Below are 23,823 nucleotides of genomic sequence, written 5' to 3'. Positions count from 1 at the left end.
CTCTGTGGAACCTTAAAGCTGCTCTCTGTGGAACCTTAAAGCTGCTCTCTGTGGAACCTTAAAGCTGCTCTCTGTGGAACCTTAAAGCTGCTCTCTGTGGAACCTTAAAGCTGCTCTCTGTGGAACCTTAAAGCTGCTCTCTGTGGAACCTTAAAGCTGCTCTGTGGAACCTTAAAGCTGCTCTGTGGAACCTTACAGCTGCTCTGTGGAACCTTAAAGCTGCTCTCTGTGGAACCTTAAAGCTGCTCTGTGGAACCTGTGGAACCTTAAAGCTGCTCAGTGGAACCTTAAAGCTGCTCTCTGTGGAACCTTAAAGCTTCTCTCTGGGGAACCTTAAAGCTTCTCTCTGGGGAACCTTAAAGCTTCTCTCTGGGGAACCTTAAAGCTTCTCTCTGGGGAACCTTAAAGCTGATCTGGGGAACCTTAAAGCTGCTCTCTGTGGAACCTTAAAGCTGCTCTCTGTGGAACCTTAAAGCTGCTCTCTGTGGAACCTTAAAGCTGCTCTCTGTGGAACCTTAAAGCTGCTCTCTGTGGAACCTTAAAGCTGCTCTCTGTGGAACCTTAAAGCTGCTCTCTGTGGAACCTTAAAGCTGCTCTCTGTGGAACCTTAAAGCTGCTCTCTGTGGAACCTTAAAGCTGCTCTCTGTGGAACCTTAAAGCTGCTCTCTGGGGAACCTTAAAGCTTCTCTCTGGGGAACCTTAAAGCTGATCTGGGGAACCTTAAAGCTGCTCTCTGTGGAACCTTAAAGCTGCTCTCTGTGGAACCTTAAAGCTGCTCTCTGTGGAACCTTAAATCTGCTCTCTGTGGAACCTTAAAGCTTCTCTGTGGAACCTTAAAGCTGCTCTCTGTGGAACCTTAAAGCTGCTCTCTGTGGAACCTTAAAGCTGCTCTCTGTGGAACCGTAAAGCTGCTCTCTGTGGAACCGTAAAGCTGCTCTCTGTGGAACCTTAAAGCTGCTCTCTGTGGAACCTTAAAGCTGCTCTCTGTGGAACCTTAAAGCTGCTCTCTGGGGAACCTTAAAGCTGATCTGTGGAACCTTAAAGCTGCTCTGTGGAACCTTAAAGCTGCTCTCTGTGGAACCTTAAAGCTGCTCTGTGGAACCTTAAAGCTGCTCTGTGGAACCTTAAAGCTGCTCTGTGGAACCTTAAAGCTGCTCTGTGGAACCTTAAAGCTGCTCTCTGTGGAACCTTAAAGCTGCTCTGTGGAACCTTAAAGCTGCTCTGTGGAACCTTAAAGCTGCTCTTTGTGGAACCTTAAAGCTGCTCTCTGTGGAACCTTAAAGCTGCTCTGTGGAACCTTAAAGCTGCTCTCTGTGGAACCTTAAAGCTGCTCTCTGTGGAACCTTAAAGCTGCTCTCTGTGGAACCTTAAAGCTGCTCTCTGTGGAACCTTAAAGCTGCTCTGTGGAACCTTAAAGCTGCTCTGTGGAACCTTAAAGCTGCTCTCTGTGGAACCTTAAAGCTGCTCTCTGTGGAACCTTAAAGCTGCTCTCTGTGGAACCTTAAAGCTGCTCTCTGTGGAACCTTAAAGCTGCTCTCTGTGGAACCTTAAAGCTGCTCTGTGGAACCTTAAAGCTGCTCTGTGGAACCTTAAAGCTGCTCTGTGGAACCTTAAAGCTGCTCTGTGGAACCTTTAAGCTGCTCTGTGGAACCTTAAAGCTGCTCTGTGGAAGCTTAAAGCTGCTCTGTGGAACCTTTAAGCTGCTCTGTGGAACCTTTAAGCTGCTCTCTGTGGAACCTTAAAGCTGCTCTCTGTGGAACCTTAAAGCTGCTCTCTGTGGAACCTTAAAGCTGCTCTGTGGAACCTTAAAGCTGCTCTGTGGAACCTTAAAATTGCTCTGTGGAACCTTAAAGCTGCTCTCTGTGGAACCTTAAAGCTGCTCTCTGTGGAACCTTAAAGCTGCTCTCTGTGGAACCTTAAAGCTGCTCTCTGTGGAACCTTAAAGCTGCTCTCTGTGGAACCTTAAAGCTGCTCTCTGTGGAACCTTAAAGCTGCTCTCTGTGGAACCTTAAAGCTGCTCTCTGTGGAACCTTAAAGCTGCTCTCTGTGGAACCTTTAAGCTGCTCTCTGTGGAACCTTTAAGCTGCTCTGTGGAACCTTAAAGCTGCTCTGTGGAACCTTAAAGCTGCTCTGTGGAACCTTAAGCTGCTCTCTGTGGAACCTTAAGCTGCTCTCTGTGGAACCTTAAAGCTGCTCTCTGTGGAACCTTAAAGCTGCTCTGTGGAACCTTAAGCTGCTCTGTGGAACCTTAAGCTGCTCTCTGTGGAACCTTAAGCTGCTCTCTGTGGAACCTTAAGCTGCTCTCTGTGGAACCTTAAAGCTGCTCTCTGTGGAACCTTAAAGCTGCTCTCTGTGGAACCTTAAAGCTGCTCTCTGTGGAACCTTAAAGCTGCTCTCTGTGGAACCTTAAAGCTGCTCTCTGTGGAACCTTAAAGCTGCTCTCTGTGGAACCTTAAAGCTGCTCTGTGGAACCTTAAAGCTGCTCTCTGTGGAACCTTAAAGCTGCTCTGTGGAACCTTAAAGCTGCTCTCTGTGGAACCTTAAAGCTGCTCTCTGTGGAACCTTAAAGCTGCTCTGTGGAACCTTAAAGCTGCTCTGTGGAACCTTTAAGCTGCTCTGTGGAACCTTAAAGCTGCTCTGTGGAACCTTAAAGCTGCTCTGTGGAACCTTAAAGCTGCTCTCTGTGGAACCTTAAAGCTGCTCTCTGTGGAACCTTAAATCTGCTCTCTGTGGAACCTTAAAGCTGCTCTGTGGAACCTTACAGCTGCTCTGTGGAACCTTACAGCTGCTCTGTGGAACCTTAAAGCTGCTCTCTGTGGAACCTTAAAGCTGCTCTGTGGAACCTGTGGAACCTTAAAGCTGCTCAGTGGAACCTTAAAGCTGCTCTCTGTGGAACCTTAAAGCTTCTCTCTGGGGAACCTTAAAGCTTCTCTCTGGGGAACCTTAAAGCTTCTCTCTGGGGAACCTTAAAGCTTCTCTCTGGGGAACCTTAAAGCTGATCTGGGGAACCTTAAAGCTGCTCTCTGTGGAACCTTAAAGCTGCTCTCTGTGGAACCTTAAAGCTGCTCTCTGTGGAACCTTAAAGCTGCTCTCTGGGGAACCTTAAAGCTGCTCTCTGGGGAACCTTAAAGCTTCTCTCTGGGGAACCTTAAAGCTTCTCTCTGGGGAACCTTAAAGCTGATCTGGGGAACCTTAAAGCTGCTCTCTGTGGAACCTTAAAGCTGCTCTCTGTGGAACCTTAAAGCTCCTCTCTGTGGAACCTTAAATCTGCTCTCTGTGGAACCTTAAAGCTTCTCTGTGGAACCTTAAAGCTGCTCTCTGTGGAACCTTAAAGCTGCTCTCTGTGGAACCGTAAAGCTGCTCTCTGTGGAACCGTAAAGCTGCTCTCTGTGGAACCGTAAAGCTGCTCTCTGTGGAACCGTAAAGCTGCTCTCTGTGGAACCTTAAAGCTGCTCTCTGTGGAACCTTAAAGCTGCTCTCTGTGGGACCTTAAGCTGCTCTCTGTGGAACCTTAAGCTGCTCTCTGTGGAACCTTAAGCTGCTCTCTGTGGAACCTTAAGCTGCTCTCTGTGGAACCTTAAGCTGCTCTCTGTGGAACCTTAAAGCTGCTCTCTGTGGAACCTTAAAGCTGCTCTCTGTGGAACCTTAAAGCTGCTCTCTGTGGAACCTTAAAGCTGCTCTCTGTGGAACCTTAAAGCTGCTCTCTGTGGAACCTTAAAGCTGCTCTCTGTGGAACCTTAAAGCTGCTCTCTGTGGAACCTTAAAGCTGCTCTCTGTGGAACCTTAAAGCTGCTCTCTGTGGAACCTTAAAGCTGCTCTCTGTGGAACCTTAAAGCTGCTCTCTGTGGAACCTTAAAGCTGCTCTCTGTGGAACCTTAAAGCTGCTCTGTGGAACCTTAAAGCTGCTCTGTGGAACCTTAAAGCTGCTCTGTGGAACCTTTAAGCTGCTCTGTGGAACCTTTAAGCTGCTCTGTGGAACCTTTAAGCTGCTCTGTGGAACCTTAAAGCTGCTCTGTGGAACCTTAAAGCTGCTCTGTGGAACCTTAAAGCTGCTCTCTGTGGAACCTTAAAGCTGCTCTCTGTGGAACCTTAAATCTGCTCTCTGTGGAACCTTAAAGCTGCTCTGTGGAACCTTACAGCTGCTCTGTGGAACCTTACAGCTGCTCTGTGGAACCTTAAAGCTGCTCTCTGTGGAACCTTAAAGCTGCTCTGTGGAACCTGTGGAACCTTAAAGCTGCTCAGTGGAACCTTAAAACTGCTCTCTGTGGAACCTTAAAGCTTCTCTCTGGGGAACCTTAAAGCTTCTCTCTGGGGAACCTTAAAGCTTCTCTCTGGGGAACCTTAAAGCTTCTCTCTGGGGAACCTTAAAGCTGATCTGGGGAACCTTAAAGCTGCTCTCTGTGGAACCTTAAAGCTGCTCTCTGTGGAACCTTAAAGCTGCTCTCTGTGGAACCTTAAAGCTGCTCTCTGGGGAACCTTAAAGCTTCTCTCTGGGGAACCTTAAAGCTTCTCTCTGGGGAACCTTAAAGCTGCTCTCTGTGGAACCTTAAAGCTGCTCTCTGTGGAACCTTAAAGCTGCTCTCTGTGGAACCTTAAATCTGCTCTCTGTGGAACCTTAAAGCTGCTCTCTGTGGAACCTTAAAGCTGCTCTCTGTGGAACCTTAAAGCTGCTCTCTGTGGAACCTTAAAGCTGCTCTCTGTGGAACCGTAAAGCTGCTCTCTGTGGAACCTTAAAGCTGCTCTCTGTGGAACCTTAAGCTGCTCTCTGTGGAACCTTAAGCTGCTCTCTGTGGAACCTTAAGCTGCTCTCTGTGGAACCTTAAAGCTGCTCTCTGTGGAACCTTAAAGCTGCTCTCTGTGGAACCTTAAGCTGCTCTCTGTGGAACCTTAAGCTGCTCTCTGTGGAACCTTAAGCTGCTCTCTGTGGAACCTTAAGCTGCTCTCTGTGGAACCTTAAAGCTGCTCTCTGTGGAACCTTAAAGCTGCTCTCTGTGGAACCTTAAAGCTGCTCTCTGTGGAACCTTAAGCTGCTCTCTGTGGAACCTTAAAGCTGCTCTGTGGAACCTTAAAGCTGCTCTGTGGAACCTTAAAGCTGCTCTCTGTGGAACCTTAAGCTGCTCTCTGTGGAACCTTAAGCTGCTCTCTGTGGAACCTTAAAGCTGCTCTCTGTGGAACCTTAAGCTGCTCTCTGTGGAACCTTAAGCTGCTCTCTGTGGAACCTTAAGCTGCTCTCTGTGGAACCTTAAAGCTGCTCTCTGTGGAACCTTAAAGCTGCTCTCTGTGGAACCTTAAAGCTGCTCTCTGTGGAACCTTAAAGCTGCTCTCTGTGGAACCTTAAAGCTTAAATATAAAAACGCTGTTTCATGGTACATTGACTGGAGGAGGAGCTTCTCACCTGGAGGAGGAGCTTCCACCTGGAGAAGGGGCTTCTCACCTGGAGGAGGGGCTTCTTACCTGGAGGAGGAGCTTCCACCTGGAGGAGGGGCTTCTCACCTGGAGGAGGAGCTTCCACCTGGAGGAGGAGCTTCTCACCTGGAGGAGGAGGAGCTTCCTGGAGAAGGGGCTTCTCACCTGGAGGAGGGGCTTCTTACCTGGAGGAGGAGCTTCCACCTGGAGGAGGGGCTTCTCACCTGGAGGAGGAGCTTCCACCTGGAGGAGGAGCTTCTCACCTGGAGGAGGAGGAGCTTCCTGGAGGGGCTTCTCACCTGGAGGAGGAGCTTCTCACTTGGAGGTGGAGGGAGGAGCTTCTCACCTGGAGGAGGAGGGAGGAGCTTCTCACCGGGAAGAGGCGCTTCTCACCTGGAGGGGGAGGGGCTTCTCACCTGGAGGGGGAGGGGCTTCTCACCTGGAGGGGGAGGGGCTTCTCACCTGGAGGGGGAGGGGCTTCTCACCTGGAGGAGGAGGGGCTTCTCACCTGGAGGAGGAGGGGCTTCTCACCTGGAGGAGGAGCTTCTCACCTGGAGGAGGAGGGGCTTCTCACCTGGAGGAGGAGGGGCTTCTCACCTGGAGGAGGAGGGGCTTCTCACCTGGAGGAGGAGGGGCTTCTCACCTGGAGGAGGAGGGGCTTCTCACCTGGAGGGGGAGGGGATTCTCACCTGGAGGAGGAGGAGCTTCTCACCTGGAGGAGGAGGGGCTTCTCACCTGGATGAGCTTCTCCACGGCGCTCTGGACCTCAGGATTGGTCTCCCAGGTGTGGAACTCTCTCATGAGAGGATAAACATGGCGGTCCTTGAGCACAGAGCGCCCCCTGGAGGTGGCACACAGCAGCAGCAGCGTCTCCAGCAGCATCTTCCTCAGGTCTGGGTCTGGTTCTCTTTGTTTGTCCTCAGGAAGGAACTGAAGGTCCACCGGGAGACCTGGAACCACAGAACCACACACTGAGGCCTGGAACCACAGAACCACAGAACTATACACTGAGACCTGGAACCACAGAACCACACACTGAGCCACACACACTCTCAGTTCCTGCTCGTACCTTGGTTCTCCTCCTCTCTCAGTTCTCGTTCGTACCTTGGTTCTCCTCCTCGCTCAGTTCTCGTTCGTACCTTGGTTCTCCTCCTCGCTCAGTTCTCGTTCGTACCTTGGTTCTCCTCCTCGCTCAGTTCTCGTTCGTACCTTGGTTCTCCTCCTCACTCAGTTCTCGTTCGTACCTTGGTTCTCCTCCTCGCTCAGTTCTCGCTCGTACCTTGGTTCTCCTCCTCTCTCAGTTCTCGCTCGTACCTTGGTTCTCCTCCTCGCTCAGTTCTCGTTCGTACCTTGGTTCTCCTCCTCACTCAGTTCTCGTTCGTACCTTGGTTCTCCTCCTCTCTCAGTTCTCGTTCGTACCTTGGTTCTCCTCTCTCAGTTCTCGTTCGTACCTTGGTTCTCCTCTCTCGGTTCTCGTTCGTACCTTGGTTCGCCTCCTCTCTCAGTTCTCGTTCGTACCTTGGTTCTCCTCCTCTCTCAGTTCTCGTTCGTACCTTGGTTCTCCTCCTCGCTCAGTTCTCGTTCGTACCTTGGTTCTCCTCCTCGCTCAGTTCTCGCTCGTACCTTGGTTCTCCTCCTCGCTCAGTTCTTGTTCGTACCTTGGTTCTCCTCCTCTCTCAGTTCCCTCAGTTCTCGTTCGTACCTTGGTTCTCCTCCTCTCTCAGTTCTCATTCGTACCTTGGTTCTCCTCCTCGCTCAGTTCTCGTTCGTACCTTGGTTCTCCTCCTCTCTCAGTTCTCGCTCTTACCTTGGTTCTCCTCCTCGCTGAGTTCTCGTTCGTACCTTGGTTCTCCTCCTCTCTCAGTTCTCGTTCGTACCTTGGTTCTCCTCCTCTCTCAGTTCTCGTTCGTACCTTGGTTCTCCTCTCAGTTTCTTTTCGTACCTTGGTTCTCCTCTCTCAGTTCTCGTTCGTACCTTGGTTCTCCTCTCTCAGTTCTCGTTCGTACCTTGGTTCTCCTCTCTCGGTTCTCGTTCGTACCTTGGTTCGCCTCCTCTCTCAGTTCTTGTTCGTACCTTGGTTATCCTCCTCTCTCTGTTCTCGTTCGTACCTTGGTTCTCCTCTCTCAGTTCTCGTTCGTACCTTGGTTCTCCTCTCTCAGTTCTCGTTCGTACCTTGGTTCTCCTCCTCTCTCAGTTCTCGTTCGTACCTTGGTTCTCCTCCTCTCTCAGTTCTCGTTCGTACCTTGGTTCTCCTCTCTCAGTTCTCGTTCGTACCTTGGTTCTCCTCCTCTCTCAGTTCTCGTTCGTACCTTGGTTCTCCTCCTCTCTCAGTTCTCGTTCGTAGCTTGGTTCTCCTCCTCTCTCAGTTCTCGTTCGTAGCTTGGTTCTCCTCCTCTCTCAGTTCTCGTTCGTAGCTTGGTTCTCCTCCTCTCTCAGTTCTCGTTCGTACCTTGGTTCTCCTCCTCTCTCAGTTCTCGTTCGTACCTTGGTTCTCCTCCTCTCTTAGTTCTCGTTCGTACCTTGGTTCTCCTCCTCTCTCAGTTCTCGTTCGTACCTTGGTTCTCCTCCTCTCTCAGTTCTCGTTCGTACCTTGGTTCTCCTCGCTCAGTTCTCGTTCGTACCTTGGTTCTCCTCGCTCAGTTCTCGTTCGTAGCTTGGTTCTCCTCCTCTCTCAGTTCTCGTTCGTACCTTGGTTCTCCTCCTCTCTCAGTTCTCGTTCGTACCTTGGTTCTCCTCCTCTCTCAGTTCTCGTTCGTACCTTGGTTCTCCTCTCTCAGTTCTCGTTCGTACCTTGGTTCTCCTCCTCTCTCAGTTCTCGTTCGTACCTTGGTTCTCCTCCTCTCTCAGTTCTCGTTCGTACCTTGGTTCTCCTCTCTCAGTTCTCGTTCGTACCTTGGTTCTCCTCCTCTCTCAGTTCTCGTTCGTACCTTGGTTCTCCTCTCTCAGTTCTCGTTCGTACCTTGGTTCTCCTCCTCTCTCAGTTCTCGTTCGTACCTTGGTTCTCCTCCTCTCTCAGTTCTCGTTCGTAGCTTGGTTCTCCTTCTCTCTCAGTTCTCGTTCGTACCTTGGTTCTCCTCCTCTCTCAGTTCTCGTTCGTAGCTTGGTTCTCCTCCTCTCTCAGTTCTCGTTCGTACCTTGGTTCTCCTCCTCTCTCAGTTCTCGTTCGTACCTTGGTTCTCCTCCTCTCTTAGTTCTCGTTCGTACCTTGGTTCTCCTCCTCTCTCAGTTCTCGTTCGTACCTTGGTTCTCCTCCTCTCTTAGTTCTCGTTCGTACCTTGGTTCTCCTCCTCTCTCAGTTCTCGTTCGTACCTTGGTTCTCCTCCTCGCTCAGTTCCTCAGGTCCAGCTAACGGCAGCAGGAGAAAGGGCAGGATGTCCACGTGGTTGCTTAGCAACCACTCGTGACGATCTGCACGAACACAACAGTTTTAATCTTAAACTTTGTCAGACTTTTGTTCATAAACACATTTTAATATTTACTTATTTTAATATAGATTTAATCTGACTTTGTGCTGTATTATGCTCGTTATAAACACCGTCATTACATGTTATAAATGTGTAATAAATGTTTTGTAAATGTGTAATAAATGTGTAATAAGTGTTATGAATGTGTAATAAATGTGTAATAAATATGTTATAAATGTGTAATAAGTGTTATAATGTGTAAATGTGTTGTAAATGTGTTATAAATGTGTAATAAATGTGTTATAGATGTGTAATTAATGTGTTGTAAATGTGTAATTAATGTGTTGTAAATGTGTAATAAGTGTAATAAATGTGTTATAAATGTGTAATAAATATGTTATAAATGTGTAATAAACGTGTTATAAATGTGTAATAAATGTGTTATAAATGTGTTAAATGTGTTTGAGGCTCGTTAAGAGTGTAATTTAAACATTATAATGATACTTACTGTGGTTAAAGCAGCAGTTCCTCAGAGTCCCAATGACTCCGCCCCTTCGCACTGTCGACGCCTCATACTGAGTAAAGGGGAGGAGCCTCTGCAGAACGCACCTGAAACATGAAATAGTTAAATATAAAATATAACAAATTTTATATTTTATATATAAATGTTACATTTATATAAAATATAAATATAACAAAATATAACTGAAATTTAAATGAAAAAATAATAAACACATTTCAAATTCAAATGTACAGAATGATCATGTGGTCCTGGTCCTGGTCTCGGTCCCGGTCCTGGTCCGGGTCCTGGTCTTGGTCCCGGTCCGGGTCCTGGTCTCGGTCCGGGTCTCGGTCCTGGTCTTGGTCCGGGTCCTGGTCTGGGTCCTGGTCCTGGTCCTGGTCTGGGTCCTGGTCCTGGTCCAGTACCGCTCTGGGTCCAGGAGCTGGTCCCGTGCCTCCTGCAGCTGGCTCAGGTTGGACAGCAGGGGCCCGATGTAGTGAAGCGTCGCTTTAGAGTTAAACGTCTCACAACAGAAGATCTCCACCAGCTTGGACACGCCCACTTTGTCCTGCAGCACCTGAAACCAGTGAACACTGAACAAAGCTCAGAACAACCTGAACACAGACTGAACACAGACTGAACACAGACTGAACACAGGGGGCAGCTGCTGTTTGTATAGTGTTGTTGCTCACCTTGAACACTAGGGGGCAGCTGCTGTTTGTATAGTGTTGTTGCTCACCTTGAACACTAGGGGGCAGCTGCTGTTTGTCGTGTTGTTGCTCACCTTGAACACTAGGGGGCAGCTGCTGTTTGTCATGTTGTTGCTCACCTTGAACACTAGGGGGCAGCTGCTGTTTGTCATGTTGTTGCTCACCTTGAACACTAGGGGGCAGCTGCTGTTTGTAGTGTTGTTGCTCACCTTGAACACTAGGGGGCAGCTGCTGTTTGTAGTGTTGTTGCTCACCTTGAACACTAGGGGGCAGCTGCTGTTTGTAGTGTTGTTGCTCACCTTGAACACTAGGGGGCAGCTGCTGTTTGTAGTGTTGTTGCTCACCTTGAACACTAGGGGGCAGCTGCTGTTTGTCGTGTTGTTGCTCACCTTGAACACTAGGGGGCGGCTGCTGTTTGTAGTGTTGTTGCTCACCTTGAACACTAGGGGGCAGCTGCTGTTTGTAGTGTTGTTGCTCACCTTGAACACTAGGGGGCAGCTGCTGTTTGTAGTGTTGTTGCTCACCTTGAACACTAGGGGGCAGCTGCTGTTTGTAGTGTTGTTGCTCACCTTGAACACTAGGGGGCAGCTGCTGTTTGTAGTGTTGTTGCTCACCTTGAACACTAGGGGGCAGCTGCTGTTTGTAGTGTTGTTGCTCACCTTGAACACTAGGGGGCAGCTGCTGTTTGTCGTGTTGTTGCTCACCTTGAACACTAGGGGGCAGCTGCTGTTTGTCGTGTTGTTGCTCACCTTGAACACTAGGGGGCAGCTGCTGTTTGTAGTGTTGTTGCTCACCTTGAACACTAGGGGGCAGCTGCTGTTTGTAGTGTTGTTGCTCACCTTGAACACTAGGGGGCAGCTGCTGTTTGTATAGTGTTGTTGCTCACCTTGAACACTAGGGGGCAGCTGCTGTTTGTAGTGTTGTTGCTCACCTTGAACACTAGGGGGCAGCTGCTGTTTGTAGTGTTGTTGCTCACCTTGAACACTAGGGGGCGGCTGCTGTTTGTAGTGTTGTTGCTCACCTTGAACACTAGGGGGCAGCTGCTGTTTGTAGTGTTGTTGCTCACCTTGAACACTAGGGGGCAGCTGCTGTTTGTCGTGTTGTTGCTCACCTTGAACACTAGGGGGCAGCTGCTGTTTGTATAGTGTTGTTGCTCACCTTGAACACTAGGGGGCAGCTGCTGTTTGTAGTGTTGTTGCTCACCTTGAACACTAGGGGGCAGCTGCTGTTTGTCGTGTTGTTGCTCACCTTGAACACTAGGGGGCAGCTGCTGTTTGTATAGTGTTGTTGCTCACCTTGAACACTAGGGGGCAGCTGCTGTTTGTATAGTGTTGTTGCTCACCTTGAACACTAGGGGGCAGCTGCTGTTTGTAGTGTTGTTGCTCACCTTGAACACTAGGGGGCAGCTGCTGTTTGTAGTGTTGTTGCTCACCTTGAACACTAGGGGGCAGCTGCTGTTTGTATAGTGTTGTTGCTCACCTTGAACACTAGGGGGCAGCTGCTGTTTGTATAGTGTTGTTGCTCACCTTGAACACTAGGGGGCAGCTGCTGTTTGTATAGTGTTGTTGCTCACCTTGAACACTAGGGGGCAGCTGCTGTTTGTAGTGTTGTTGCTCACCTTGAACACTAGGGGGCGGCTGCTGTTTGTAGTGTTGTTGCTCACCTTGAACACAGGGGGCAGCTGCTGTTTGTCATGTTGTTGCTCACCTTGAACACTAGGGGGCAGCTGCTGTTTGTCGTGTTGTTGCTCACCTTGAACACTAGGGGGCAGCTGCTGTTTGTCGTGTTGTTGCTCACCTTGAACACTAGGGGGCGGCTGCTGTTTGTCGTGTTGTTGCTCACCTTGAACACTAGGGGGCAGCTGCTGTTTGTCGTGTTGTTGCTCACCTTGAACACTAGGGGGCAGCTGCTGTTTGTCATGTTGTTGCTCACCTTGAACACTAGGGGGCAGCTGCTGTTTGTCATGTTGTTGCTCACCTTGAACACTAGGGGGCAGCTGCTGTTTGTAGTGTTGTTGCTCACCTTGAACACTAGGGGGCAGCTGCTGTTTGTAGTGTTGTTGCTCACCTTGAACACTAGGGGGCAGCTGCTGTTTGTAGTGTTGTTGCTCACCTTGAACACTAGGGGGCAGCTGCTGTTTGTAGTGTTGTTGCTCACCTTGAACACTAGGGGGCAGCTGCTGTTTGTCGTGTTGTTGCTCACCTTGAACACTAGGGGGCAGCTGCTGTTTGTATAGTGTTGTTGCTCACCTTGAACACTAGGGGGCAGCTGCTGTTTGTAGTGTTGTTGCTCACCTTGAACACTAGGGGGCAGCTGCTGTTTGTAGTGTTGTTGCTCACCTTGAACACTAGGGGGCGGCTGCTGTTTGTAGTGTTGTTGCTCACCTTGAACACTAGGGGGCAGCTGCTGTTTGTAGTGTTGTTGCTCACCTTGAACACTAGGGGGCAGCTGCTGTTTGTCGTGTTGTTGCTCACCTTGAACACTAGGGGGCAGCTGCTGTTTGTAGTGTTGTTGCTCACCTTGAACACTAGGGGGCAGCTGCTGTTTGTAGTGTTGTTGCTCACCTTGAACACTAGGGGGCAGCTGCTGTTTGTATAGTGTTGTTGCTCACCTTGAACACTAGGGGGCAGCTGCTGTTTGTAGTGTTGTTGCTCACCTTGAACACTAGGGGGCAGCTGCTGTTTGTCGTGTTGTTGCTCACCTTGAACACTAGGGGGCAGCTGCTGTTTGTATAGTGTTGTTGCTCACCTTGAACACTAGGGGGCAGCTGCTGTTTGTATAGTGTTGTTGCTCACCTTGAACACTAGGGGGCAGCTGCTGTTTGTCATGTTGTTGCTCACCTTGAACACTAGGGGGCAGCTGCTGTTTGTCGTGTTGTTGCTCACCTTGAACACTAGGGGGCGGCTGCTGTTTGTCGTGTTGTTGCTCACCTTGAACACTAGGGGGCAGCTGCTGTTTGTCGTGTTGTTGCTCACCTTGAACACTAGGGGGCAGCTGCTGTTTGTCATGTTGTTGCTCACCTTGAACACTAGGGGGCAGCTGCTGTTTGTCATGTTGTTGCTCACCTTGAACACTAGGGGGCAGCTGCTGTTTGTAGTGTTGTTGCTCACCTTGAACACTAGGGGGCAGCTGCTGTTTGTAGTGTTGTTGCTCACCTTGAACACTAGGGGGCAGCTGCTGTTTGTAGTGTTGTTGCTCACCTTGAACACTAGGGGGCAGCTGCTGTTTGTAGTGTTGTTGCTCACCTTGAACACTAGGGGGCAGCTGCTGTTTGTCGTGTTGTTGCTCACCTTGAACACTAGGGGGCAGCTGCTGTTTGTATAGTGTTGTTGCTCACCTTGAACACTAGGGGGCAGCTGCTGTTTGTAGTGTTGTTGCTCACCTTGAACACTAGGGGGCAGCTGCTGTTTGTAGTGTTGTTGCTCACCTTGAACACTAGGGGGCGGCTGCTGTTTGTAGTGTTGTTGCTCACCTTGAACACTAGGGGGCAGCTGCTGTTTGTAGTGTTGTTGCTCACCTTGAACACTAGGGGGCAGCTGCTGTTTGTCGTGTTGTTGCTCACCTTGAACACTAGGGGGCAGCTGCTGTTTGTAGTGTTGTTGCTCACCTTGAACACTAGGGGGCAGCTGCTGTTTGTAGTGTTGTTGCTCACCTTGAACACTAGGGGGCAGCTGCTGTTTGTATAGTGTTGTTGCTCACCTTGAACACTAGGGGGCAGCTGCTGTTTGTAGTGTTGTTGCTCACCTTGAACACTAGGGGGCAGCTGCTGTTTGTCGTGTTGTTGCTCACCTTGAACACTAGGGGGCAGCTGCTGTTTGTATAGTGTTGTTGCTCACCTTGAACACTAGGGGGCAGCTGCTGTTTGTATAGTGTTGTTGCTCACCTTGAACACTAGGGGGCAGCTGCTGTTTGTCGTGTTGTTGCTCACCTTGAACACTAGGGGGCAGCTGCTGTTTGTCGTGTTGTTGCTCACCTTGAACACTAGGGGGCAGCTGCTGTTTGTAGTGTTGTTGCTCACCTTGAACACTAGGGGGCAGCTGCTGTTTGTCGTGTTGTTGCTCACCTTGAACACTAGGGGGCAGCTGCTGTTTGTAGTGTTGTTGCTCACCTTGAACACTAGGGGGCAGCTGCTGTTTGTAGTGTTGTTGCTCACCTTGAACACTAGGGGGCAGCTGCTGTTTGTATAGTGTTGTTGCTCACCTTGAACACTAGGGGGCAGCTGCTGTTTGTAGTGTTGTTGCTCACCTTGAACACTAGGGGGCAGCTGCTGTTTGTCGTGTTGTTGCTCACCTTGAACACTAGGGGGCAGCTGCTGTTTGTAGTGTTGTTGCTCACCTTGAACACTAGGGGGCAGCTGCTGTTTGTAGTGTTGTTGCTCACCTTGAACACTAGGGGGCAGCTGCTGTTTGTAGTGTTGTTGCTCACCTTGAACACTAGGGGGCAGCTGCTGTTTGTAGTGTTGTTGCTCACCTTGAACACTAGGGGGCAGCTGCTGTTTGTCGTGTTGTTGCTCACCTTGAACACTAGGGGGCAGCTGCTGTTTGTAGTGTTGTTGCTCACCTTGAACACTAGGGGGCAGCTGCTGTTTGTAGTGTTGTTGCTCACCTTGAACACTAGGGGGCAGCTGCTGTTTGTCGTGTTGTTGCTCACCTTGAACACTAGGGGGCAGCTGCTGTTTGTAGTGTTGTTGCTCACCTTGAACACTAGGGGGCAGCTGCTGTTTGTCGTGTTGTTGCTCACCTTGAACACTAGGGGGCAGCTGCTGTTTGTAGTGTTGTTGCTCACCTTGAACACTAGGGGGCAGCTGCTGTTTGTCATGTTGTTGCTCACCTTGAACACTAGGGGGCAGCTGCTGTTTGTCGTGTTGTTGCTCACCTTGAACACTAGGGGGCAGCTGCTGTTTGTATAGTGTTGTTGCTCACCTTGAACACTAGGGGGCAGCTGCTGTTTGTCATGTTGTTGCTCACCTTGAACACTAGGGGGCAGCTGCTGTTTGTAGTGTTGTTGCTCACCTTGAACACTAGGGGGCAGCTGCTGTTTGTAGTGTTGTTGCTCACCTTGAACACTAGGGGGCAGCTGCTGTTTGTCGTGTTGTTGCTCACCTTGAACACTAGGGGGCAGCTGCTGTTTGTAGTGTTGTTGCTCACCTTGAACACTAGGGGGCAGCTGCTGTTTGTAGTGTTGTTGCTCACCTTGAACACTAGGGGGCGGCTGCTGTTTGTAGTGTTGTTGCTCACCTTGAACACTAGGGGGCAGCTGCTGTTTGTAGTGTTGTTGCTCACCTTGAACACTAGGGGGCAGCTGCTGTTTGTAGTGTTGTTGCTCACCTTGAACACTAGGGGGCGGCTGCTGTTTGTAGTGTTGTTGCTCACCTTGAACACTAGGGGGCGGCTGCTGTTTGTAGTGTTGTTGCTCACCTTGAACACTAGGGGGCAGCTGCTGTTTGTAGTGTTGTTGCTCACCTTGAACACTAGGGGGCAGCTGCTGTTTGTCGTGTTGTTGCTCACCTTGAACACTAGGGGGCAGCTGCTGTTTGTATAGTGTTGTTGCTCACCTTGAACACTAGGGGGCAGCTGCTGTTTGTAGTGTTGTTGCTCACCTTGAACACTAGGGGGCAGCTGCTGTTTGTAGTGTTGTTGCTCACCTTGAACACTAGGGGGCAGCTGCTGTTTGTATAGTGTTGTTGCTCACCTTGAACACTAGGGGGCAGCTGCTGTTTGTAGTGTTGTTGCTCACCTTGAACACTAGGGGGCAGCTGCTGTTTGTAGTGTTGTTGCTCACCTTGAACACTAGGGGGCAGCTGCTGTTTGTATAGTGTTGTTGCTCACCTTGAACACTAGGGGGCAGCTGCTGTTTGTAGTGTTGTTGCTCACCTTGAACACTAGGGGGCAGCTGCTGTTTGTCGTGTTGTTGCTCACCTTGAACACTAGGGGGCAGCTGCTGTTTGTATAGTGTTGTTGCTCACCTTGAACACTAGGGGGCAGCTGCTGTTTGTATAGTGTTGTTGCTCACCTTGAACACTAGGGGGCAGCTGCTGTTTGTCGTGTTGTTGCTCACCTTGAACACTAGGGGGCAGCTGCTGTTTGTCGTGTTGTTGCTCACCTTGAACACTAGGGGGCAGCTGCTGTTTGTCGTGTTGTTGCTCACCTTGAACACTAGGGGGCAGCTGCGCTCGCTGCGGCTCAGGTTGCACAGAACGCTGCAAATTTGGTCTGAAAAAGGGAACGTCGGGTCGAGCAGGTTTTTGCAGAGCAGCGGCAGAAGCTCCAGCTCCGACAGAAGAACCTGAAGCAAACACAGCATTTACTCTAGAACTGAGTCTGTAATAACGGCAATAATCACAAGTCTGTCTTTGGTTTAGTCCTGGTTTAGTCCTGGTTTAGTCCCGGTTTGGACCCGGTTTGGACCCGGATTAGACCTGGTTCATACCTGGTGCAGCGGCTCCTCTGCAGACAGATTTATAAAGGTGTAATAAACGTCTTTGATGACCTTGGAGGGGTCAGACGTCAGCGTGATGGAGGGGTCAGAGGTCAGCGTGATGGAGGGGTCAGAGGTCAGCGTGATGGAGGGGTCAGAGGTCAGCGTGAGCAGAGCTCGCAGCACGTCTGGTTTTGATCCCAGGAACAAAGCTCCGTCTCTGACATGAAACAAGAAACAGAAGAAATAATCTGATGTTTTTGACTGAGGTTAAAGGTCACACCACACACATGACAATATGACACATGTAGAGGTGATTCCACAGCTGTTACCATAGCAACCAGACTGTAAACAAGACAAACTCCACATAAATGACACAACAGTTCTGATCTGACACAATAAGACCATAAAACACCTTTACTTAGTCCAACCATGTGTCGCACACTGATGACATCACACTGATGACATCACACTGATGACACCACACTGATGACGTCTGATGACATCACACTGATGACATCACACTGATGACGTCACACTGATGACACCACACTGATGACGTCTGATGACATCACACTGATGATGACGTGACACTGATGACACCACACTGATGACACCACACTGATGACACCACACTGATGACACCACACTGATGACACCACACTGATGACGTCTGATGACATCACACTGATGATGACGTCACACTGATGACGTCTGATGACATGACACTGATGATGACATGACACTGATGACACCACACTGATGACATCACACTGATGACACCACACTGATGACGTCACACTGATGACACCACACTGATGACGTCACACTGATGACACCACACTGATGACACGACACTGATGACGTCTGATGACATGACACTGATGATGACGTGACACTGATGACGTGACACTGATGACGTCACACTGATGACGTCACACTGATGACGTCACACTGATGACGTGACACTGATGACATCACACTGATGACGTCACACTGATGACATCACACTGATGATGACGTGACACTGATGACATGACACTGATGACATCACACTGATGACGTCACACTGATGACGTCACAGCTCTACTTCCTGTTGTTTTAAACTCTTACTTTTCAATATTTATTCACAAACTGCAACTACACGGAAATAAAACTGTAAATATCTACCACAGATGCCCTCCCACAAACTGAGTCTGAAGATGTGTGTGTGTGTGTATGTGTGTGTGTAGTGTGTGTTGTGTAGTGTAGTGTTACCTGTGTCCAGACACACTCAGCAGCTCTGTAATGTGTGTGTTGTGTAGTGTGTGTTGTGTAGTGTTGTGTAGTGTGTGTTGTATAGTGTAGTGTTGTGTTACCTGTGTCCAGACACACTCAGCAGCTCTGTAGTGTGTGTGTTGTGTGTGTTGTGTAGTGTGTGTAGTGTAGTGTTGTGTTACCTGTGTCCGGACACGCCCAGCAGCTCTGTAGTGTGTGTGTTGTGTTGTGTGTGTGTAGTGTTGTGTTGTGTTACCTGTGTCCGGACACGCCCAGCAGCTCTGTAGTGTGTGTGTTGTGTTGTGTGTGTGTAGTGTAGTGTTGTGTTACCTGTGTCCGGACACGCCCAGCAGCTCTGTAGTGTGTGTGTTGTGTTGTGTGTGTGTAGTGTAGTGTTGCGTTACCTGTGTCCGGACACGCCCAGCAGCTCTGTAGTGTGTGTGTTGTGTTGTGTGTGTGTAGTGTTGTGTTGTGTTACCTGTGTCCGGACACGCCCAGCAGCTCTGTAGTGTGTGTGTTGTGTGTGTTGTGTAGTGTGTGTAGTGTAGTGTTGTGTTACCTGTGTCCGGACACGCCCAGCAGCTCTGTAGTGTGTGTGTTGTGTTGTGTGTGTGTAGTGTTGTGTTGTGTTACCTGTGTCCGGACACGCCCAGCAGCTCTGTAGTGTGTGTGTTGTGTTGTGTGTGTGTAGTGTTGTGTTGTGTTACCTGTGTCCGGACACGCCCAGCAGCTCTGTAGTGTGTGTGTTGTGTTGTGTGTGTGTAGTGTAGTGTTGTGTTACCTGTGTCCGGACACGCCCAGCAGCTCTGTAGTGTGTGTGTTGTGTTGTGTGTGTGTAGTGTAGTGTTGTGTTACCTGTGTCCGGACACGCCCAGCACACACGCGGCCGCTCCCTCTTTCACGTCAGCTCTAGATTCCGGTTTGAGGAACGTTAAAAGCTCGCGCGCCTCCGCTTCGTTCATGTTTCACCTGAACACGGAACATTCTTCAGACTAAAACAACTCGAAAAGTCTCCGTGAGAAGCTTAAACGTCACAAACTGTCACGAAACGGACCGGAACAGACCGGAAAGAGTCACACAAATAGACAAATGTTCACGTTTCTTACCTTCTGCCGCTCGAACGCTGAAAAAACCGTTAAAACTCCAGAATCGGCGGCGAAAACACGCGACATGTGACAAACCGGAACCACGCGCGCGGACGCCACTGTTTTTCCGGGTGCGTCACTTCCGGCTCGGAAAAAGGCTTCAAAATAATACAACTATTGCCGGTTTTGACATTTGGACTTTATTTTGACAGATGCCGGTTCAAATGTGAGAAAAGTGAAGCTAAAAGCGTAAAGACAGAAGGGAGTGGCTGCAGAGCCGCGGCGCGGCCGAAACTGCCATGTTATTTTGTGCCACGGCTCCTGAAACTGCTGCGCTATTTGACCGCGCCACGGCTCTGCAGCCACGGCCAAGAAAGAAAGAAAGAAATAAAAACGCAGATCAGAGTTCACCACCAGAGGGCGCCTCACACTGAAACGTTTATTTATTATCTAATGTAAAGATGTGTTTACTTGGTCAGTTCGATGACAATAAAGTAAATTAGTCTTCTCAGGGACGATATACAAAGGTCAAAGGTCACTCACAGAGGGTATGTTCACGTTTGAATTGAAAAAAGGCAGTTTGTAGATTTTGTGACACTTTAATTACTTTTAATGACAAAAATATTCACAGATGAAAATATGACACGTCAGACGTTGCATTGAGTCGCGCTGTTTGCGTAGAACACACACTTAAACACAAACACACACTTAAACACACACACACACTTAAACACACACACACACTTAAACACACACACACACTTAAACACACACACACACTTAAACACACACACACACTTAAACACACACACACACACTTAAACACACACACACACACTTAAACACACACACACACTTTAACTAACACACAGTTGTAGTTTCTATGGAAGGTCGGCCATCTTTGTAGTTTTTTAAAACGTTTTTTAATCCAGCATTTTGTCCTCCAGCTTCAAATAAAACATGTGTTCACTTCAAAGTTAAGTGTTCATTCAGTCCGGGTTCAGTCCGGGTTCAGTCCGGGTTCAGTCCGGGTTCAGTCCGGGTTCAGTCCGGGTTTTGGACTAAAATGATGAGTCCAGTTCATGTGGAGTATTTCTGATCAAATAAATCTTTACATTTATGGAAACGCACCGGTCCAGTCCAGTCCAGTCCAGTCCGGTCCAGTCCCACAGAGTCCTTGTAAACTGACCAGGCTGAATTATGCCCAGTTTTAGTCCTGGTTTGGTCATTTTAGTCTTGGTACAGTCTGGACTGATCTTTGGTCCAACAGAGTTCATGTGGGCCCGATGTAGACCTGCTCCAGACCCGGGCCCGACCCGGTCCCGACCCAGACCCGGTCCCGACCCAGACCCAGACCCGGTCCGGGCCCGTCTCACTCGGCCTTGTCTTTGCGTTTTCCTGTGACTTTCGATGTGACTGAAGATCCGATTGAAGCCACACCTCCTGCCACAGCAGACACGCCCCCTTTCACCAGCCCCGCCCCCACCGCCGGCACCGTGGAGACAGTCGCCTTGGTGATCTCCAGGCTCTTCCCTCCGACCCAGGCCACGCCCCCTGCAGCGGCGCCCATCGCAGTCTTGGTGGCGCTGAAGAGTCCTCCAGTCACTCTCCAGACCAGACCTGGACTCTGGACCACGTGGTCTTTACCCGGATCTGTGAGGAGCAGAGAGACCGGGATCATAACCAGACTAACAGACCTGTGAGGAGCAGAGAGACCGGGATCATAACCAGACTAACAGACCTGTGAGGAGCAGAGAGACCGGGATCATAACCAGACTAACAGACCTGTGAGGAGCAGAGAGACCGGGATCATAACCAGACTAACAGACCTGTGAGGAGCAGAGAGACCGGGATCATAACCAGACTAACAGACCTGTGAGGAGCAGAGAGACCGGGATCATAACCAGACTAACAGACCTGTGAGGAGCAGAGAGACCGGGATCATAACCAGACTAACAGACCTGTGAGGAGCAGAGACCGGGATCATAACCAGACTAACAGACCTGTGAGGAGCAGAGAGACCGGGATCATAACCAGACTAACAGACCTGTGAGGAGCAGAGAGACCGGGATCATAACCAGACTAACAGACCTGTGAGGAGCAGAGAGACCGGGATCATAACCAGACTAACAGACCTGTGAGGAGAAGAGAGACCGGGATCATAACCAGACTAACAGACCTGTGAGGAGCAGAGAGACCGGGATCATAACCAGACTAACAGACCTGTGAGGAGAAGAGAGACCGGGATCATAACCAGACTAACAGACCTGTGAGGAGCAGAGAGACCGGGATCATAACCAGACTAACAGACCTGTGAGGAGCAGAGACCAGGATCATAACCAGACTAACAGACCTGTGAGGAGCAGAGAGACCGGGATCATAACCAGACTAACAGACCTGTGAGGAGAAGAGAGACCGGGATCATAACCAGACTAACAGACCTGTGAGGAGCAGAGAGACCGGGATCATAACCAGACTAACAGACCTGTGAGGAGAAGAGAGACCGGGATCATAACCAGACTAACAGACCTGTGAGGAGAAGAGAGACCGGGATCATAACCAGACTAACACTCCAGACCTGTAAATGTTACTTTTATTACACCTCCTGTGTCATGTTCACATTTCAGACATGTCATCGCTACGGCTACGCCATAACAAATATGACATGGGTCTCCTTGACTTTTTTGATCGGGATGCCAAAATGGAATTTTATGCAAAATTTTGTAACATTTCGAAAAACTAAATATTTTACCCTCCATATAATATTTATTTTTATCCTGTAGGAGGCGCTATTGCGCCAAATTAATATATTTCACTTAAAGTAGGTTTAGGGTAAAGAGTTTAACAACTGATTCTAATTTGACACAATTCGGCCTTTGTCTGCGCAATTGGCAGAAAATTTTAAATTTGGGAAATTTCTGAAATTCTAGCTAAAGTTTGTGGCTCCGCCGCACAGACCGTGACAGGGTCAAAGTCATTTGGAGAACTTTTGTCCCACTTCTCAGCACCATTTTCACCGAATTTCAGCTTTTTAGGGCCAACGCCCTGAGGGGGAGGAGTTCGTAAAAGTACGATGTTTGGAAAAACTCCCGAGTCATGTTTAGCCATTTTTGAACCAATATGGCCGACATTTTGCATTCTGCGCCAAATTTCATGATTCTACGGTCAGATTTTTTTTGCGCCATTTCTTATCTCTCAATGCATTTTTGGTACATTTGGGGGCGCTGACGCGCACATTTTTAAAATGATAGAAAAGGGAAATAGCCAGAATGTAGAGGCACGATTTTTAGATGTGTGAACATTTTTGTGACTTTCCGTCAATGTTCACTGGGTGAGAAATAGGGGGCGTGTCCCGAGAAGAAAGAAAGAATAATATTCCGATGCGAAAACAATGTTTCCCATTTTTCAAATATCATAAACTATACATTTTACCTCATGGTGTGGGTCCCTGGTCACTGACGGGTACTTTCGTTAATTTTGAGTGGGCTCCGCCCACTTTGTGTTTTTGACCCTCTAAACAGTAATAATGTTACATTTTTGCATTAAATGTTTATATGCACGGAACATGCAAGAGATGGGGAACGTATTCGTGAGCTACTTAGGGCAAATGAGTGCTTTATATGGAGATGGGTAAAGTGCTACTACTAATTAGTCTGCACGGGGCATGAGGAGGAGAGTGTGAGTGAGTGTTTGGAAGTGGGCGAGCGCTTTGCACTAGATTTCGTGCACAATCGAGCGACTTCGCACGGCCGTACAGGACGAACAGGCCTCTCACAGCTTGTGGCGCTCGGGCCTAAATAACATCAGAAATATTCACCTGAAGGTTGTAATACATCAAAACCCTCAGAATTTTGTACTCGCTCAGAGTGGGTCGGGGGCCTGGGGGCTCCACTGAGCACATCTGCTTCGGGCCCCCACATGGTGAACAGCGGCCCTGGCTAAAAGATAATAATTGTGAAAATGTTTGCGTTTTTTGTCATTCAGAAAGTTTGATTTGATCTAAAAGAGAGAAAATTAAATATCTGTGTTTTTGGTGTTCAGGTTCTGAAGACTCACCAAGACTCGGCTCTGGACTCGACTGGACCAGGTTCTCGTCCTCCGGACTCAGACTCGTGGACGGCTGAGGCTCCGACACAAAACTGTTCACATCCTGCAAGAGACAAGACCTGGTTTAGTCCTGGTTTAGTCCTGGTTTAGTCCTGGTTTAGACCTGGTTTAGACCTGGTTTAGACCTGGTTAAGTCCTGGTTAAGTCCTGGTTTAGACCTGGTTTAGTCCTGGTTTAGTCCTGGTTTAGTCCTGGTTTAGACCTGGTTTAGACCTGGTTTAGACCTTGTTGAGGCACAAACAGAACTTTTCCCTCTGAGAAAAGTGAGGCTTCACATTTGGCGCAGACGTGGAACCGCGTGTTCTTTGCGTGTTCTTTGCGTGTTCTTTGCGTGTTCTTTGCGTGTTCTTTGCGTGTTCTTACCTTCACCATCGTTGCGTGTCTTTCCTGATCTTTGCCTCTCACTTGTGGAGACGTGTCCGTGGCGCACACACTCACGCGCTCACGCACGCGCCTCAGGGGTCCACGCGCGGCCACGTCCAGCGTCACTTTGTGCCGACGTGGCGCCTCCGGTGCGTCAAGTTCACGCAGCGCACGAGCCCAACGCGCCGCGCAAACATTTCACAATAAAACCACTGAACGTTTGAGAGAAAAGTGAAAATGCAGTGCAGGAGGTGGAGGAGGTGCAGGAGGTGGAGGAGGTAAAAGAGATGCAGGAGGTGGAGGAGGTGCAAGAGGTGCAGGAGGTGGAGGAGGTGCAGGAGGTGGAGGAGGTGCAGGAGGTGGAGGAGGTGCAAGAGGTGCAGGAGGTGGAGGAGGTGCAGGAGGTGGAGGAGGTGCAGGAGGTGGAGGAGGTGCAAGAGGTGCAGGAGGTGGAGGAGGTGCAGGAGGTGGAGGAGGTGGAGGAGGTGCAAGAGGTGCAGGAGTTGGAGGAGGTGCAAGAGGTGCAGGAGGTGGAGGAGGTGGAGGAGGTGCAAGAGGTGCAGGAGGTGGAG

The 23,823-nt window shown here is 49.5% G+C and overlaps 2 protein-coding genes across 2 annotated transcripts in view; both read right to left on the bottom strand.

Moving 5' to 3' along the window:
* The window catches only part of hgh1 (HGH1 homolog (S. cerevisiae)), a 50,067-nt gene extending 31,182 nt beyond the window's left edge, over window positions 1-18,885 (bottom strand). The window contains exons 1-8 of the mRNA XM_072440106.1: window positions 18,803-18,885; window positions 18,552-18,665; window positions 16,452-16,659; window positions 16,170-16,307; window positions 9,738-9,889; window positions 9,319-9,419; window positions 8,716-8,814; window positions 6,142-6,356 (exon numbers count right to left, since the gene is read on the bottom strand). Coding sequence (XP_072296207.1) covers window positions 6,142-6,356; window positions 8,716-8,814; window positions 9,319-9,419; window positions 9,738-9,889; window positions 16,170-16,307; window positions 16,452-16,659; window positions 18,552-18,658 — 1,020 coding nt within the window. The 5' untranslated portion in view covers window positions 18,659-18,665; window positions 18,803-18,885. The remainder of the gene's footprint in view (window positions 1-6,141; window positions 6,357-8,715; window positions 8,815-9,318; window positions 9,420-9,737; window positions 9,890-16,169; window positions 16,308-16,451; window positions 16,660-18,551; window positions 18,666-18,802) is intronic.
* A 586-nt stretch (window positions 18,886-19,471) lies between these two features.
* On the bottom strand, window positions 19,472-23,337 carry LOC140347595 (transmembrane protein 263-A). Its single transcript, XM_072434118.1, has 3 exons — window positions 23,252-23,337; window positions 22,838-22,931; window positions 19,472-20,434 (listed from the first exon to the last, which is right to left on the bottom strand). Exons 1-3 carry the CDS (start codon window positions 23,258-23,260, stop codon window positions 20,154-20,156), a joined length of 384 nt encoding a protein of 127 aa, XP_072290219.1. The 5' UTR covers window positions 23,261-23,337; the 3' UTR covers window positions 19,472-20,153.
* Between the last annotated feature and the right edge of the window lie 486 nt (window positions 23,338-23,823).

This window comes from Eucyclogobius newberryi, unplaced genomic scaffold, assembly GCF_026437365.1.
Source record: "Eucyclogobius newberryi isolate DKJ021-1_F unplaced genomic scaffold, fEucNew1.0.hap1 SCAF_11, whole genome shotgun sequence".
Taxonomy (NCBI): domain Eukaryota; kingdom Metazoa; phylum Chordata; class Actinopteri; order Gobiiformes; family Gobiidae; genus Eucyclogobius; species Eucyclogobius newberryi.
Note: the sequence above shows the minus strand (reverse complement) of the source record. Positions and strands in the feature narration are given on the sequence as shown.

Coding starts and splice junctions, on each gene's coding strand:
- LOC140347595 (XM_072434118.1), bottom strand. Junction 20,435..22,837: donor GAGTCCAGAGCCGAGTCTTG/GTGAGTCTTCAG, acceptor TGCTCCTCACAG/ATCCGGGTAAAGACCACGTG.